The sequence below is a fragment of the Mus caroli genome, chromosome 11, assembly GCF_900094665.2.
Source record: "Mus caroli chromosome 11, CAROLI_EIJ_v1.1, whole genome shotgun sequence".
Taxonomy (NCBI): domain Eukaryota; kingdom Metazoa; phylum Chordata; class Mammalia; order Rodentia; family Muridae; genus Mus; species Mus caroli.
In genome coordinates, this window is record NC_034580.1 from 5,212,767 (window position 1) to 5,230,012 (window position 17,246).

At 47.0% G+C, this 17,246-nt stretch overlaps 1 protein-coding gene across 3 annotated transcripts in view; it reads right to left on the reverse strand.

Annotated features, from left to right (window-relative positions):
- The window catches only part of Tns3 (tensin 3), a 233,443-nt gene that overhangs the window by 67,928 nt on the left and 148,269 nt on the right, over positions 1–17,246 (reverse strand). For all 3 annotated transcript variants that reach the window (XR_003838006.1, XM_021176014.2, XM_029483501.1), the window contains one exon: positions 16,880–16,984. Coding sequence is in view for 2 of the 3 variants with exons in the window: in XM_021176014.2 (XP_021031673.1) it covers positions 16,880–16,984 (105 nt within the window). In the remaining variant the exon portion in view is untranslated. The remainder of the gene's footprint in view (positions 1–16,879; positions 16,985–17,246) is intronic.

Genomic DNA, 17,246 nt, shown 5'->3' on the forward strand with positions numbered 1-17,246 from the left:
GGGAGGGGAGGGGAGGGGAGGGGAGGGGAGGGGAGGACAAACTCAATACAGCATCAGAAGTTAAGACCACTGCCTACTTGGGAAGTTGAATCTCTTGGTTCCTTCGGATTGCATTCCATTCCTAGCCAAACACAAAATCAGCAATTTAACTTTGGAAAGGAATGTTCTCTCTGGCTTCCACAGATAAAGTACCCAAGCTTCTTACACTACATTCATATTCCTGCACGCTCAGTCCCTGGAGACCATTCGGAGTGCTGGGTTTCCCTCCCTGACTCTTGACACGTCTAATCATGCCAAGTCAGAACTCAAGTGTTTTCAATGCACTTGTGCTGGTGGTCCGTTTAGTGTTTAGCTTCCTAAACTGAAGCTGTAGGTATGCTTCTGTTCTTTCCGTTAATGAACTTGAGATCTTGGTCCACACTACAGTTGGGAGCCCTTCCAGGATCCTAAAGGAACAGGCAGGTTCTCCCCAGTGGCTATCACCCAGTCACGTCTCCTTTAGGTTGCGCTAAAGTCACTCGCTCAAGGCCACTCGGACAGTGAGATAAGCGGAGGCCGCCACAAGTTCCCATCACATAACCCCAAGAGGAGCAGCCCTCCCAGGAAAAGTTGTAGGAAGAAAAGACTGCCCTTAAGAACAAATAGCCACCAGCAGCCTCCTGAAGACAATACCAAAGTGAACACAGCCAGGTTCAAAGGCTGCAATCCTGAAACTCCAGGAGGGGAACATCTTGGGGATGCAAGGCTAGGGGAGAGGGCAGGCTGCAAAGGGTTGTGGGGATGTTCTGGCCCATGAACATTTCCATCTTGACTGGTTTAGCATTGCTGCAGAATGTTCCTAACGTAAGTGAATGTTCAACAGCTTCCTTCCATTACAACCTCCATGGGGAGAGTCAGACAGAAGCTAGACTAAGGCAATAGGCCCATCCTGCCCTGTTGTCCCCTTCCCTCTCCTAAGCCTCTCCCCTGTCCCATCTCCCCTCTTCTCTTCTGTTTCCTTCTTGAAAAGGTAAGATGTCATTGCTGGGATAGCCAGCATGACCCCTGCACCTCCCTGTAATTAGTCACTCTGATTGGCCACAGTTTTGTGACCTCGGGTCAATCACTCAATATCTCTGTGGCTCATTTTCCTTGTATGTAAGCCTAGAATGCTGCCTCCAATAAGGCTGGTAACCAGCCCCGCAAGGTAATGGTACTTAGAGATATAGTCCACAGCTGATTCCCCAGGGGCAAGGCCAGGACGACCCAATGGACCTGAGGAGCCCTGACCGTGTATCACCGAACCTCTCCTTAAAATTCTAGACCATTCTTCTCGACTAAGTCTGCTGACAGCTGAGCTATATATAGCACGTACAGTAAATGAACCCATGAGTTTCCCAACAAGACGGCATGGCTGACAGATACAGCAGGATGCATAGCGCTGGCAGGGTTGGTAGTGACAGGGGAACCAGAATGCCATCTCTGGGCATGGGAGAGTCCATCACCATCACCAGCCTAAAATCAAAGCTGTCCCATTGTACAAGGCAGGGATGAGTGCCAGCATGCCCCCAAAGCACCCGCTTTCTTGGGGTCTAATGTGGGCTCAGGTACTAGAAACCCCACCCTCCACCATCAGGAGACATGTTCTGCCATCACCTTGCTAAGCAAAAGCAGGAACGATTTCCAGAAGTCACTTTTTCTTCTGCCCATGTAGACCTTAGTAGCCAGAGCACTACTAGCTCCTCATTAAAACATCTTGGCTTTTAGTTTGCTGCACCAGGGTTCTGTCTCTGTGCTAACTAAATATTTCCTGCTTGTAGTGAGTTATTTTCTATCACATAGATACCAGGAGGGAAGCAATATGTGTGTTTAAAAATATCACCTATAATCTACAGCACACACATATTTTTGGCAGGAAGGAATCAGCCCTTTCCCCCTTTTAAAACGACCCAGAAGAAAATAAACTTCTCCAACATAGAAGGTAGTCTCTATTTCTCGTCACAGAGTTCCAGAAATAACTCCCATCTACACCATCACTCTCACTTCCTGAACCCCTAAACACAAAAGAACCCTCTCAATGGCAAGGTGTGGAAGCCAGGGGCAGGGAAGATACCTGTGATGTCAGCCACAGAGCCACAGGACTCCCACTGGCAGCAACTGCCCTTGGCATGTGACACTAAGAGCTTTGCAGGGCACTGGAGAAAGCCAGAGAAGCTCTGCATACCTGGACAAACGTAAAGCGGAAACAATTTCCACACGGACACACCAGGTCAGCAGTGTGTCGGGCCTTCTAGAAAGAAAGCTTGTCCCTCACCCTGCCTCCTACAAGAGAGGCTGTAGTGCCTGGAACCTAAGACGCCTGACTTCTCCTGGGTGAGGCAGCAGAATATGGTAATAAACGAAGGTCTGTGACAGCAGGTCCCAAACAGGGCCAGGTGCCCCTAGCATACAAAGACACCCCAACCCCTCAAATGCTGGCCACAGGGTCACAGCGCCCATCCTGGCCCCCTAGCATACAAAGACACCCAACCCCTCAAATGCTGGCCACAGGGTCACAGCGCCCATCCTGACGCCTTCTAACCCAACTCCCTGAAGACATTTTAAACAGAAAACAGATTCAGGCCAAGAAAAATAGAAAATAGGATCCTCAGAACAGTCCACCTGAGCAGACGAGCCACAAAGCGGGCCACAAGAGTTGAACATACACCTCACAACAGACCCTTCTGCCCCAAGCCGCCCTGAGCATTTCCCTCAAAGAAGACTCTTCTAGATTGCGATGTCCTAGATCAGCCCTGCTGGACATGCCAAGCAGGGTTTCAGATCCTCTCTACATTCCACTGTACAATCTTTGCAGCTCTCGCCAGCATCATCTCTCCCTCCAAGAGCGACCTGGCAAGAATACACCTGGAGCCTCACAAAAGCTACACGGAGACAGACACAAGCACACGCTCACCGCTTACCTTCCTTCTAAATCCTCGACCACTCCTTCAGTACAGAGAGTCTGGCCAGTTCTAGGAAAGAGAGTCTTGGGCAGCATCCCGGGAGCCGCCTCCTTCCCAGAGCACCTTGCCTCCCACTCCAGCTAGCGCAGAAGGCAAGGATCTCCTTGGCTACAGGGACTTTGATTTTGCCCAAGAGGCCCAAGCAATGTAAACACGCGGGCGGGGCTTGATGCAATCAGGTTTAGTGAAATTTGAACTCTTGGGGCCGAGGGGCGGGCCCAGAGGCCTCCACTCTGCTCACTGGCCAGCACCTGTGTATTTTACAAACCAGTTTTATCATTTATTTGCTTTCTTTCAGAGATCCAGACAGAAAATCTCTGTGTTTATTATTGGAGCTGCTGGTCTTCTGTGCTCCACGAGGCACCAAGGGTGGTGTCAGTATTAAGCTTTGTGATCTCTATAGGCAAGACATTTCCATCTCAGGCCTCATTATATTCAACTTAGGTGGGTCAATGCCCTCTCACCCTGGCTGAAACCAGTCCCAACACAACCATATGCCTCTAGAACAGAGACAATCGGAGCCTCTCCAATTCCACGAGGTTCCCACAGCACAATGTGAACGCTTACAAATGTCTCTAGTCACTCAGCAAGGGAGAAAGACAAGCCTGGGCTGGACATACAGGCGGAGGGCAAGCCTTATCTTCAATAAATCACCTGAGACCTCAACAGAAGCATACACAGCTTACAAGATCTCAGATAAACTCCGTTCACCCTCGGGAGAAAGGATCTCCTCCACGATAGGACACAACGCACTTCTTGTGCAAGAAGTTCTACTGAGTGTGGAATTCAGGAGAGGGTAGTAGGTAACAGCCCTTCCCACCAAGGGAAGCCAGGTCATTGTTCTCATTCTGCAAGCAAGGGCACTGCAATAAAGGCAGGGATTTGCTAATCACAACCTGTTTTCCCTTCAAAGAATCCACATTAAAAAAAAAAAAAAAAAAAAAAAAAAAAGATTAGGAGATGTTTGAATAATCTAGCTCAGGGACGAAAATGAATGCTCATGTCCCTTTAGAGCATCAGGGGCCTCCTTGGGTCCAAACTAACTATGTGCAGCCATTGCTGTGTCTTCCGAGGCATGAGAACCTTGAACATGAATTTTTGTATCCCAAACATGTGGAGGGAAAACGGCACCTGGGGCAGCAACAACAAAGAAAACAAGAAATCATTTAGACGTGCAAGAGATCTCTTTTCCCCATTTCTTGTAGTGACACTGAGGTTACTTAGAGCTCAGGTTTGTCCTCTATCTTTAGTATCTGAGGGTGCAGGTGACATTATAAATGAGCTGCCCCAAGTCTTCACCAACCAGCATCTACTTGGCCTCTAGTCCTGCTTTTCTGCTGCTGTGGCCACTAGGCAGGTGTGCCAAAGTCCTCTCAGTTTCCATTGACTCCTCAGCAGTGGGTTTTGATTACATGGGCCTGCTTAAGCTGTTAGCATTGATGCCTCATGAAACAACATGCCCCTTTGAAGCTTTGCTGAAGTCGCGCCAGAAGGCAGCTCTGTGGCCCTGGGGGCTTTGAAAGGCACCAAACCTTTAACCTTGGGAAGTTTCAATCCTGTACATGAAATCATATATCTAATGAACAGAAGGCTGGAGTGGACTTCTCATATGTCCCTGAAAGTGATTGGCCAAATGAGCAGGAGACCTGAAAAAGAGTATGACTCCCGTGTGGGAATCCAGAAAGAGATAGACACTTCAAGAGGACAGTAAAAGAGCAACTGATAATATCAGAGACTGCAACAATATCATAATGGCAACACATACAAAAGAATGGTCATAGCAACAATATCCATAATTATAGGAGCAGTGGAGACCCATATGCACATGAGCTGATGCCTTCAGAGTGAGCTCTAATGGACTGTCAGCTGTGAAGAGGAATGAAATACAGAGATGAACCCTGAAAACCTGGGACAAGCAGAGTGAGTCAAGAAGACTGAGTAGTTCCACTGGTGTGAAGTGCCAAGAATGGAGCAATCCAGAGAAAGAAAGAATGGTTTCCAGAGACCAGAGAGAGAACAGGATCAGAAATGACCGTTAATGTAGAAGGTTCCATTTGAGGATGATGGGAATCTTCTATATCTAGATGACAGGGAAGTGTTTTCTGGCAGAAAGTTCTAACCCTCCAGGAGGAACTACTGAGTTCCCCCGAATTTTGATGCCTTTGGTCCACTGGCCCCCAGTCTTCTGTTTCCTTCACCCTTGGGCTTCTCTAGATTGATCCTCTTGAGTTGGCTTCCCTACTGCAGCCCACAACACTGAGCCCCAAGGTCCCACTGCAATGTCCTTCCACCCACTGGCCCCACCCTGGTCTCCATGGAGGCCTGCTAGGCAGCTCTCTCCCAAGTCCTTCCCTCTCTCCAACTGCCCCAAATCAAGATGTATCCATCAAACTTCATTTATCTCCAGAAGCCTATGTTTCAGGGTGCCCTGTTCCAGCCAAGATCACTAACTATCCTGGTCCTGTACCCATATCCGTGATCAGCTGTCGTCTAAGCTCACCTATCACGGGTATCTCCATGGCTTCTCCTGAGATATCCCATTGGTTTTCTGGCTCTGACTCTCTAGACCTCAGCTTGATTGTAACATTCCTGGTGACATAATCTTGACGTTTTACCAAACTGAAAACCTTGAGTACCATCAACATGGTGGCCAACGTCTCCTTCTCACACAGCTGAGAGGGTTGACAGTTTCTCTTCTTCTCCACGAACACCACCATGTACACATCTACGTACATCAGGTTCTCGCCTCAGCACAGCAGAGAGAGCCAATGAAGAGTTAAGTACAGCACCACATTCATACCAAGGGTAGCATGAAGCCCTGGGTTCCCTTTCTTACCCATCCAGACCCAGAGGCTCTGCTATCTCCCTCAGCTCATGTGCACACCTCTAAGATCACAGGAGGCTCTACATTGAGGGTTTACAGCATCACTGCACACCATGTTGACTCTCAGAACCCTTCCACTGTCACTGGTGATTACCTCTAAGTCTTCCTGTCACCGAGGCTCCTACTCACTTGTCAGCTGCTCCCAGAAGAAAACATTTCCTTCCTTAGTACACCAAGAAAGGCTACAGTTTAGGAGCTCACTCCCAGTCCTCTATTCTATATCAGCTACCAGACCTCAAGTCCCCTGCCCTGAATACACATATGCATGCCCACGCATGTGCACGCACACAGAGTCCCTTCTATTTCCTGTCTCCATTGGTGTGCTATCCAGTGTATATCAAGGGCCAGAGCATCACAACTATTAAACCGGGCCTCTTAGAATTCTAGGACGTACCAATAAGTTATTTAACCCCTTGAAATCTGGTCAGGAATAAATGTGCTACTCACTCAATAACAATGAGTTCTGATAGCCAACAGTCAGCAGCCCTTATAGTCCTTACTTTTGCATGGGCCATGAGCATCTCCTCCAGTTTTGTCAATACCCAGAACTGAAATACTAACAAGGAGAGGTATGTACTGTGTCCATAGCCTGCCCCATGTGCATACATGCTAGGTTTCCTTGATCAGTTTCCCACAGAACTCTGCCTTTGCTCCTCAGGTGACCTAGTCCTATACTGTGTAGGTATAGAGAGCTGTTGCACAGCTCTATGTATTAACAACAATGAATGAATGAATGAATGAATGAGAGGACGCTTTCCTCATAGCCCCTGCTCTCACTCAGACTACTCATCAATAGGCAGCTCCTTTCCCTTTGTCATGCTTCCCAATCCCATACAACATCCCTGTGGTATCCTGCAAGCAATAGGACCTGCTCCTCGTCCATAATGTGGGTATGACACCAATGGCTACTGGGCATCATTTCAGAGAACAGGTTCCAGGTAAAACTCCATTCAGTGGAGAAAGTGAACATTACTGAGTTCTCAAAATCTAATTTTCTAAGGATGTTACCACCATGAATCCTGCATTATTTCAGTTTTTCATAACAACAACAAAAACTGGCTCATTTTTGCTTTTGGGGTATGGAAGTAACTTCCATGGACAAATGCCCACTCTATCTGGGGCATAACAGCTACAATAGCCAAGCATGGTCAGGACCAGCAAAAGAATTTCCAAGGCCCCTCCCATTTCCAGGACCTGCTATCAGCCTCTAGGACCAACAGTTTTCTCTGTATTCCTCTGTATTCCTGGTCCACCTCTTGCGGCCTTCATCATTAAAGCTGTAGCTTGTAATCTCAGCCTCAGTACCTCCCCAGCTCCCTCATCGCTCTCTTCTGAGCCATACATCAATCAGTTCTTTCTAACTTGCTCTGATCACCCTTGGATCATGAATCAAAGGGAGCCTACTTGTCTCCTGTCCTGGCTCATTGGCCTCTACACTGGCTCTCTTTTGAGGGAAAGGAGACTCTACCAGATCATCAGTGTGCATCCAAGGGGGCCTCAGAACTCTGCTCTATCTAAGGAGCACTCTCCACAGTCTAGCTCCTGTGGTTGATTGAGAAGGGAACACCATGTATAAACAGACCTTTTATCCACAAAAAGTAGCCAAAGCTGTTCCTATTCACAGTGTAAACCAAGCAGGTCTGAGGTCTGAGGTCCCTGGATGCATAACATTGAATATAGCCATTAAAATAACCTTGAATCTCTAATGGCTTGGTGGCTTAAAAGAGAGGGGAAAAAAGTCTTACAGTCCAGGAGTCTTATAATCCAGGCTCAATCTAGTTCGAGTGCAAAGCACACTCCCTGCCTTGACCTTTCCTTCTATCCTCATGTCCAGCCCTTCACAGGACCTATAAGACTCAAAACTATTTTTATTCTCTGTCCTGGAACCTATAGGGGGAAGGCAAGACTGCTTAAATACTGCAGGGTGTGTTTGATATCACAAGTCTTGTGTGCAAACCTTAAAAAACAATCTCAACTCTGAGATACCAGAAAAAGGCATACAGGGCAGTGGTTTCCAACTGCCAATGACTGAACTCAAACTTCAGATAAAGTTCCACGTAAGAAGCCAATATGAAGACTATAAAGAGGTAACGGTGGGACCAGAGGCTGAGGGAGGGCTTGCATAGGAGGAAGGATGGAAAAGGGATGCCCCTAAAGTATCAACATGAGGTCTCGAAGCTGCAGAACTAAAGTCAGAAAGCCACTGGCCCTGGAAAAGTCACTGTTCCAAACAACTCCACCATCATCAGCAGGAGACGCTTCCATAAGGACTAAGCATGTTGGTCCCCCAGTCCAGAGCTTCAAGGCACAGGGAGCTGGAGATGTAGCTCTGACAAGCAAGGCAGGGTGAAGGCAGGCTACACAGAAGACCTGTCTGAAAAGACTGTTCTAGATAAACCTTTTGTTTTTTTAAAGCTCCTCCCTTTGCCCTTAAAATGCATTCACAGACAATTTTTCTCTCCCTTGACTCGAAAGAGAGGTGTGCATAGGCCATAGCCCCACAGGCTTGATCTCTACTCCTTTCTTGGTACATTTTAAATCTCCAAGAGAAAAGAGGGGACTACCATTTGGCCAAGTGTGAGAGGAAGGGGTGCATGTTCCAGGGGGTAGGAACACATGAGCTAAATACACAAGGGGAAGGGCCACTGGCTTTCCCCTAATCACAGCTTCCTCTCTCTGCTGTTTTACATCCCATGGACCAAATACTGTAAGTCAAAAGCTTTCCTGGACTTGGCAGAACTGAGAAACATGATCTCAGGCTTTGTAGAAATAAAGCTGCAATCTCCCTGGCATTGAGAGGGATGGTACTCGCATGGTGGATACAGAAGAGAGCCAGGCAGGTGGACCTGCAACATCACTGGGAAGCCATTTGTACCTTAATGGAAGGAAATGGTGGGAAGTCACAACAGCAGAGTTTCCATACAAGACTTGAGGTGTGAGAAAAGAAGCTGTATGGAGGGAGCAACACCCTGGCTCCAATCTCAGGAAAGACAATGAAAGGCAAAGCCAGAACTAAGCTGCTAGTCCCACAGGTGAGACTGGAGTGGAAAGGTCCCCAGCCCTGGGGATGGAATACAAGGCTAAGGCTGAGTCACTGTGTGTGTTAGCTAAGAGGGTGAGGTCATCAGAGAAAGCTAGAGATGCAGTCCGTGACTGCGATGCAGAGGGGAAATTGGCGTGAGAGTGATGTTGCATGACAGCTGGACTACAAAGACATGGAAACTGTAGTGGGACAGATGGACCACCCCAGCCTCCATCACCTGCCAAACTCTCATGGTGCGCCCTCTGGAAGGTAGAGTGAAGCATCCGAGGGTGTTTCAGGAGATGGTGCTCCTGCTTCCTCCTGGGAGGGAGACCTCAGGATAGTGCATAGGCTGGAGACTGAGAGTTGAGGACAAAGGTCAAATCCACTCAAATCTCAGTGCCACCTCTCTATCCTGGGGCCATCACCTCAAAACTCATAAGGTCACTTCGTGCAACACTACAGGATGACACACATTTTCAGACAGTTTTTCTAGCACCACTTGGGAATTAAAACAACAACAGCAGCAACAATAATAATAAAAGTCTTCTTAATGGGATGGAAGCCAGGGCCTGGCACTTGTCCTTTGGCAGCATCAACATCACACTTTCTTTCCCAACAGGTTCCATCCATTTTCAAAAGTCAATAGTCCATGACTGAATTACAGCTCTGAAAACAGAGCAGAGGCTTCTCAGGGTTCAGATAGCTATTGAGAGCCATTGCCCTCAGCTTTGTCACACCGCACCTAAAGTGCCACACAACTGTTACATCACAGAGTCAATGAAAGGAGACCTTTGGAGCTTGGGTGACAGCAGAATGTAGCCTGGATTTATCAACAAGAGGAGGAGCTCTTTAAGAGTAGGATTGGATACCCATAGGGATCATTGTCCCTTAACAGCATAAGGTGTTCCGTGAAGTGCTTTTCACCTAACCAGCTCAGCAGGCAGGACACGGAAAGGGCTGAGTGTACATTAAGAAAGCTGTCATAATAAAAAGAGTCACTGTAGTAAGCACAGACAAAAATTAAGTTGAGAGATTTTTAAAGGCAAAGTCCTCACAGACCATTCTGATCCAAACACAGAAGACTATGAAGTATAAACAGGAACAAGGGCCCTGCCACAGTCCTGGCTGGAATGTGAAACGTCCCCATTTGTTCACGTCATACTTGTACCACTGTTTTGAAGGCTGGGAACCCTATGGGTGGTGGGGATGGATGGATGGATGGATGTTTGGATGGATGAATGGACAGATGATGGATGGATGGATGGATGGTTGGATAGATGGAAATAGCTCACTAGAGGTTAAGTCTTTGAAGGTTATATCTGCCCTGATTCCCATCCATATTTTTTGCTTCTTGCTGGACACCACAGAAACAGCCTTATGCAAGCTGCCATCACCAGTCTTCCCTGCCGGAATGGACTGAGAACTCTCTGCAAGTGGGAGATGAAATAAACCTCTGGGGCTTTATGCTGCTTCTGCTGGGCATTTTACAACAGGAACAGGAAAGCTAACTGACCCAGCAGCACTATAGAGAAAGTTCTTCCAAAGCTTGCCTGCCCTATTCAACCTCAGACTAGCATCGCCCTCGCCATTATCCACCATGGCAAACGATCTCCCCCCTGGAACACACACCTAGTCCTCATTTGCTTTCCCATACCTCTGCCTGCCTCAATCTCTTTATGCAGCTATGCTAGCTGTGTTGAGCTACGGCACACACACTCCCATCAGTGATATTTCCAGCAGACATCAAGATCTTTGGAAAATCTCTTCATGACTATTTATGCCACAGAAATAAGATCTAGAGAAATTCTCCTATCTGACAGTCACCCATTCATGGAGTAGGGCTGTAGCCAACACCAGGTGAAGAAGAAACATGTCTCTGGATGCTCCACAGGAACATCTCATCCTACCGATGAGGAACTGCTCAGGAGGAACTCCATGATTCCCAGAAGTTAACAGAAGCACAGAAATACTGAGCAGTGGATCTGGCCATCTTAGGACTGCAGATCTGAATGCCCTTTGGACTGTCAACTCCACAGCCACAGAGGGAACTCTCACACAGCTCAATTATAGCTGTCTAGGAAGCCAAGCCTGAGCACCAGAATGGAAGGTATTTCCTTAAAGTGTCAGAGTCCAAACCTGGAGATGTCCTCATATGGCTCACCCTTAGATTGGTAAGGAGTGTGGTCAGAGTAGGAGGTCAATGGAGAGAACCAAGGGTTTGGGAATGGCCCAGCAACTCTCATGTGCAACACCAAGCCACCCATGAGTCTTCCTTTCCTCTGGTCCTTGTTTGATCTGTGGTTGTATTACCCATCCACTTCCAAGGGCTGGAATCCCCCATCCTCCAGGACTAGAACTGCTCTTGACTAGGAAGCTCTATAAACCCTCCTCTACCTCCCCTGCCTTCCAGACTCTAATGCCTGTAGCGTATACTCTAGATCAGTGTTGTGCTAGGGTTTCAAGATTTATGGATCTTCCAGCCTCACTGTCAAAAAACAAGACATGCATAGCTTTATGACACTTCAGGATAGGGCACAAGTCTTGTATGCTACTATTAGTCCTAAAGTTTACACACTGGACCTAATATACTGTCCAGTAGAGATGCCCTGCGTTCAACACTTGATGGAGTGACCACTCTCTTTGCTTTTTTCTTAATCACTGTACTCCAAATTCCAGTCTATGGCACACCCTCTATACTACTAACAGGAATATGATTTTTGGTCAGCCTACCATGTCTGTGGGTTCTGAAACCATGGAACCCACCAATCACAGATCAAAAAATTATTTTAAAATTGCATCTGTTTTAAACATAAAGATTTTTTGTGTGTGTGTCCCTTTCTCCAAACAGTGAAATATTAATTAGTATTAATATTGTGGTAGGCATTATAAGAAACCCTAGAATGGGTTAAGTATGTAGATTATATGCAAATCTTATCTCACTTTGAAGATCACAACTTGAACATCCATGCATTTTGGTGTCTAAGACAGAGTCCTAAAACCAGTTTTTGCCAACAATGAAGAAGGCTGCTCATATGATGCATGCTGATGTGAACAAATATATGATAAACGTTCCTCCCTTTGTTCTATAGAACAAAGAGAGATAGAACAAAGTCAGAGCAAACCCACACACCACCCAGAAGGGACTAGGGGCTATGGTGATGGCACTGTGGGGACTTAAATAGGAGATAAGATGGCTTTTCAGAGAGCCACATGCACAGCAATAGAGGGCTTGAGGCCCAACGATGGGAGAGGGAAAGCCAATCTAGACTACCCAAGTAAGAAAACAGCAGAGAAGAGAAGGAGCCAGGACTCCAGGGACAGAGCCCCCAGCAACACACCACACACACTGGTTACCCTTATGACCTTCACAGAGGTCATGGGCTGCTAGGAGACCTTCCTTAGCCCATCACAGCCAAGTCAATTCTGCATCTCCCCACCAGCTAAGTAAGTCCATCTGCTCTGGTCCATGGGAAAGCAATCCACCTAATGATGTCCAGCACAATTGTCACACAGAGAAAGGCAGACAGGGCTCTGTCCTGAGTGATCCTGAAAACAATACAACTCTCAGAGGGCGCTAGCATTACCAACAGTAAACTCCAGGAGGCTCCCAGGGCGCTTGAAGGCCCCATCTTTTCACTGTTCTTGGGAACTGCTCTTCCTTTCATCTCTTAAGAGGGCTCATAGGTTCCTATGAAGATGAAATAGCACAGCCAAGCTTACTGAAGGTGGCCACACCCACACCATGAGCTTCTTGGCACCTTGCCACACCAGGACATTCTTCCCTGTTCTGGGTGATAGTAAGTACCCTGGAGAGGCCAGTGGCTGCCCAGCTTGCAAGCATAGCAGGCCACTGTCCAGCAGGACTAAAGACCCATGAGATCAGGAATAACGAAGACCACATGGACACACACACACATACCACTAGAGATGGGACATTTGTGCCCTCTTGCTTACCTTGGAACACATTCTGGGATGGCTTTTTTCTTAGTATGGAAAGTGGGGCATCAGGCATAAAACACAGAGCTTTCCTAACATGAACCCTGACAAAAGGCAGCTGTGGCGGGCTCATTCCATGGCAGCAGGCATTCTAGAGATAAATGTGGCTTAAGTCAGTATTTCGGCTCCTTTTTTTTCTTTTTTTTAAAGACCAGCAGAAACTATAGGCAGCAGTGGGGGTAAAAGGGAGCATTGTAATACCCCATTTTTCAGCTAAAAGAAAATGTTTCAAAAGCTGCCAAACCTCCCTTTTATTCCTCAAAGCTCCCGACAGCTGTCAGGACTAATGCCGCTTGAGGCTTGGGCCCTGGCAAGAAATGTAGCTAAGACTTTGCTTTCTGCCTGCCAAGGGGTGGCTCTGTCCAGGGACCCAAGCCAAGGATTGCAGACCCCTGGCAAGAGCCAGAGACTGCCTGGCACAAGACATAGGAGTCCAGCCTCCCCCAGCCTGAGAGGTGCTAAGGAGGACATGGGTGCTAAAGGAGGGGGGACATCGGAAAGGACTCACTCCCCAGCCATGAGAATGGATCTTCTATTCCATACTGGCCTTGGTCTTTTGGGTGCAACAGTGGGAACACAGAAGTCCCACAGGGTGACAGCGATAGGATCAAATGCACTGTGGTGACCTGTCTAATGCAACAGAACGTGACAAAGCAAGACCTGGGAGAAGCTGCTCACAGACGCACACATGCTCAGGCAGGTGAGTTAAAAAAAAAAAAAAAAAAAAAAAAAAAAAAAAAAAAACCAAGGCTCTGAAAGTGCGTAGGAACCACTTATATGGGAAACCAGGCCTAAAGTACAGTACAGCAGTGGCAAGAGCTTTGTCTCCAGGCAGTAACATGGATGGTGCTTTTATAAAATGATAGTTTGCATTTTGCAGAAAAGTACAGAAAAAATAAATACAAACTGATTTCCAATGGGAAAATAAAACTCTACCATTTCTTATTCCTCCTTCTGTCCCTCTGACCCGGTTTTCTAAACTTTTGCAACAGTATAGCTGGCTGATAATACAAGTCCCGGGCCTGGAGCACTGTTTCCCATGGAAGCCCCACCCCAGCACGAGAGAATCTGTGAGATGTGAGGAACAGTGATTTTAAAGTTTTTGCCATCCTTCAACAGTCTGAGCTGGCTGTAGCCAGGTGCTGCTAAAAAAGCAATGTAGCCAAGTCATGACGACATTGTGTGCATATGCAGTCCATTTGACCCCAAAACCAAGCCTTGGCTATTTAGAGAACATTAGGTTGCCACCAGCCAGACAGTCCAACTGCAGAGCCCCAGAACATGAAACCACACAACCTAGTATAAGCTCTCCCTCCTGACCATGCTGCCCAGCTTAGAAGCTACTGAAAGAAAAATCACCCCAAGGGGAACTCTCAGAATAAATATCTAAAGACAAAATAATTTCTCACTCAATAAATACATCACATATCTATTGTAGTTCAAATGTCTGTGGTCCTCCAAGATCCTTTATGTTGAAAAGCAACATCCAAGGAGATGGTATTGACAGGTGATTATGCCTGGAAGAGGAGCCTTTGTGATAGGAAGAGTGCCCTTATAAAAGGAAGCTCTCTTAACCACCACCCAGCTGAGAAGACACAGCAAGAGGGCAGCAGTATGCAACCAGACCTAAGGAGACCGCCACCTTGCTGATACCCTGATCTTGCCTTTCCAGCCCCCAAGACTAGGCAAGACACAAATCTGTGACATTCTGTTACCACATCTGAGCAGATTAAAACAGTAGCAAAATGCTTCCAACAGCCATGAGTGTGTGGAATGGCTACATTTGCGTCTCTGACAATTATTGCCTCTGGTTGTAACATCACAGAAAGAGGGGCCTGAGTGAAGGAGCAGTCTCTGCAGGCAGGTATATAAAGACTCCATCCTTTTCCTTGCCAGTTCCTCTCTCTGAGTCTCCTAGGTGTGAGGTGAGGAGAGCTGCCAGCCCTCCCTCTAAGGATCCACTTGCCAGGAGACAAAAGGCAAAGGAGGTGACAACGAACTGAAATCCCTGATATCACAAGTCCCATCCACTGTTCCATCCTTTAACCTGAGCCTTTGGACACTGGCTCTTGGGATAGTTCATCTGTTATGTAAGTAACATGACTTCCATCATACGAAGAATGCCACAATTCCAGCAAGAGTTCTTGACCACATTTCCCTGGCCACTGGTCCCTATTCACAGCCGTTGGCTACTTCATTACATAACTCACTGGTTCTATTCTAGCCAATAATGGTTTGTCTGGTCACCATCTCCTCCCTGTCCCAGGGCCAATACTTTGATACCCCTATCCTGTTTTCCAAAGTGTCCCTTACCCCTCCTGCCTTAAGCCATCCATTCACTCCTGCATAAAGAAGGGGACCTGTCACTTTTCTCCAACAGAAGGTAGCAGAAGCATGGCCAATGAGAAAGGGCCATGTCACACACTATCATACATCAATAAGATATACCCTTGGGGTTAAGACTAATAATAACCCCATATGAATAAAACTGGCAAGGGACCCATAACAATCTCTATGTACAGTATAGGTCTTTGAGGCGCAGTGCTAAGTTTTCCAAAAGTATTCAGCTATAATTGTTTTTCTACGCCGGCACCTGCAGGATTAGGCTTCTGAATGATTCACACCGGGAAGAGACACAGATAGAAAGCTTTGCCTTGTCTACACCTGCCTGCTCACCCCAAAATTTCACCTGTGTTTTAATGCCTGGAGCTTTCACACTTCACCCCTGGTGCCACTTCAGATCCATATGGATTTGAAATCCCAGCAGTCCCTTCTGTTGAAATTTCACCCTCCCCAGCACAGAAAGCATGTGATTTCTCCAGTACAAACAGGGAGACATAGAACTGTTAAATCTAGCCCTGGCCGCAGATGCTGTCTTCCCGGGTCTCCCCAGACTTCCATTTAGTGATGGACAAGAAGCGGATGCTGGTGTTTGATGTCTCCCATCAGGATATCACTTACTTGACAAACATGACTTCAATTTTCTTTCTCTACACAGGTCTGAGTCTCAGTCAGTAGTTAAAAAATATAAAAGACCATGCCAGTGAAATATCCCAGTGTGTCTTTGGTGGCCCTTCTGTATAGTCACTTACAGGCTCCATCATTCCATGGCTCTCCAGTTCTAATCTAGCCACTAGTCTCCTGCACCCTCTCAGGCTCAGTACTGGGGCTTTGATTAGCACTCTGACTACCAGAGTTTGATCCCCAGAACATATGTGACAGAAAGAAAAAAACAAGTTCTGCAAGCCTCCCTGACACCCAACACACACACACACACACACACACACACACACACACACACCACACACGAGTTGTAGCACACTGACATCTCCATAACCATGATAAATATATAAAATGGATTGGTTTGTTTGTTTGTTTGTTTTTAGGTTTTTCAAGACTGGGTTTCTCTGTGTAGACCTGGCTTTCCTGGAACTCACTCTGTAATCAGGTAAATTTAACACCAGAAAAGATTAAAGATCAAAGAAAACCTGGATGCTCACTTCTCAGAAATCAACCCCAAGGGATTCTCTCAGTAGCCCCAAGAGATGACTGTCCGTTTATTTTTTATCTGCTTTGTGGATCCCCAGAGAGCCACAGTGTACACTCTGCAGGTGATCAGAAAGTGGACGTCTGCCTACAACCTGGATAACAAGCAAACATCAACAGTGCCGGAAGGTCCACGACCCTGGGAATATGCAGCAAGTAGACATTCCCCAGCACATACAGGAAGGAAAGGATGGAAGTCAGAGGGCAGAACCCACTTCCTGTTCCAGTCAGGAGGCTTCATCAGCCCTCTATATACCACAACTCTGAAAATTCACCAAGCCTGATACATGCAAGTACCTTCAAAACTGGCAGTGCCAGACACGTGGAGCTCGGGGACTGTGGGGTGAGGGTGATCTTCATCTTATAAACGAGAGCCAAGCTCTGCTGATCTAGCCGGGGACACCCCATCTCTGCCCTGCACCTCCTGTTACAAGCAGAGGCACTCACCTTCTCCATCCGCACTCATGTTCTCATAGGAGTCCCATCGAATCAGCGGGTCTGCTGTGTTATAGTCCACGGTCACTCCCTGGTCGCTGTACAGATGCTCCGATCCTATGGGGCACAACCGCTACTTAGCAAAGCCCAGAATCTTAAACTACCACAGGAAATATTACCCTGTGAGCCTTCTTACCCAAATCTATAACAATGAGCCTACTTTTAAGAGGGATCGTTTTCTAAGTAATTAAGAATAGAGTTAAAATGGCATGTAGCCAATTTCAGTATTGGGAAGGTTGAGGCCAGATGATCAGATGTCACAGCTTAGGCTACAAAATAATCACACTTGAAGCTGTCATACACAACAGGCCTGGAGACA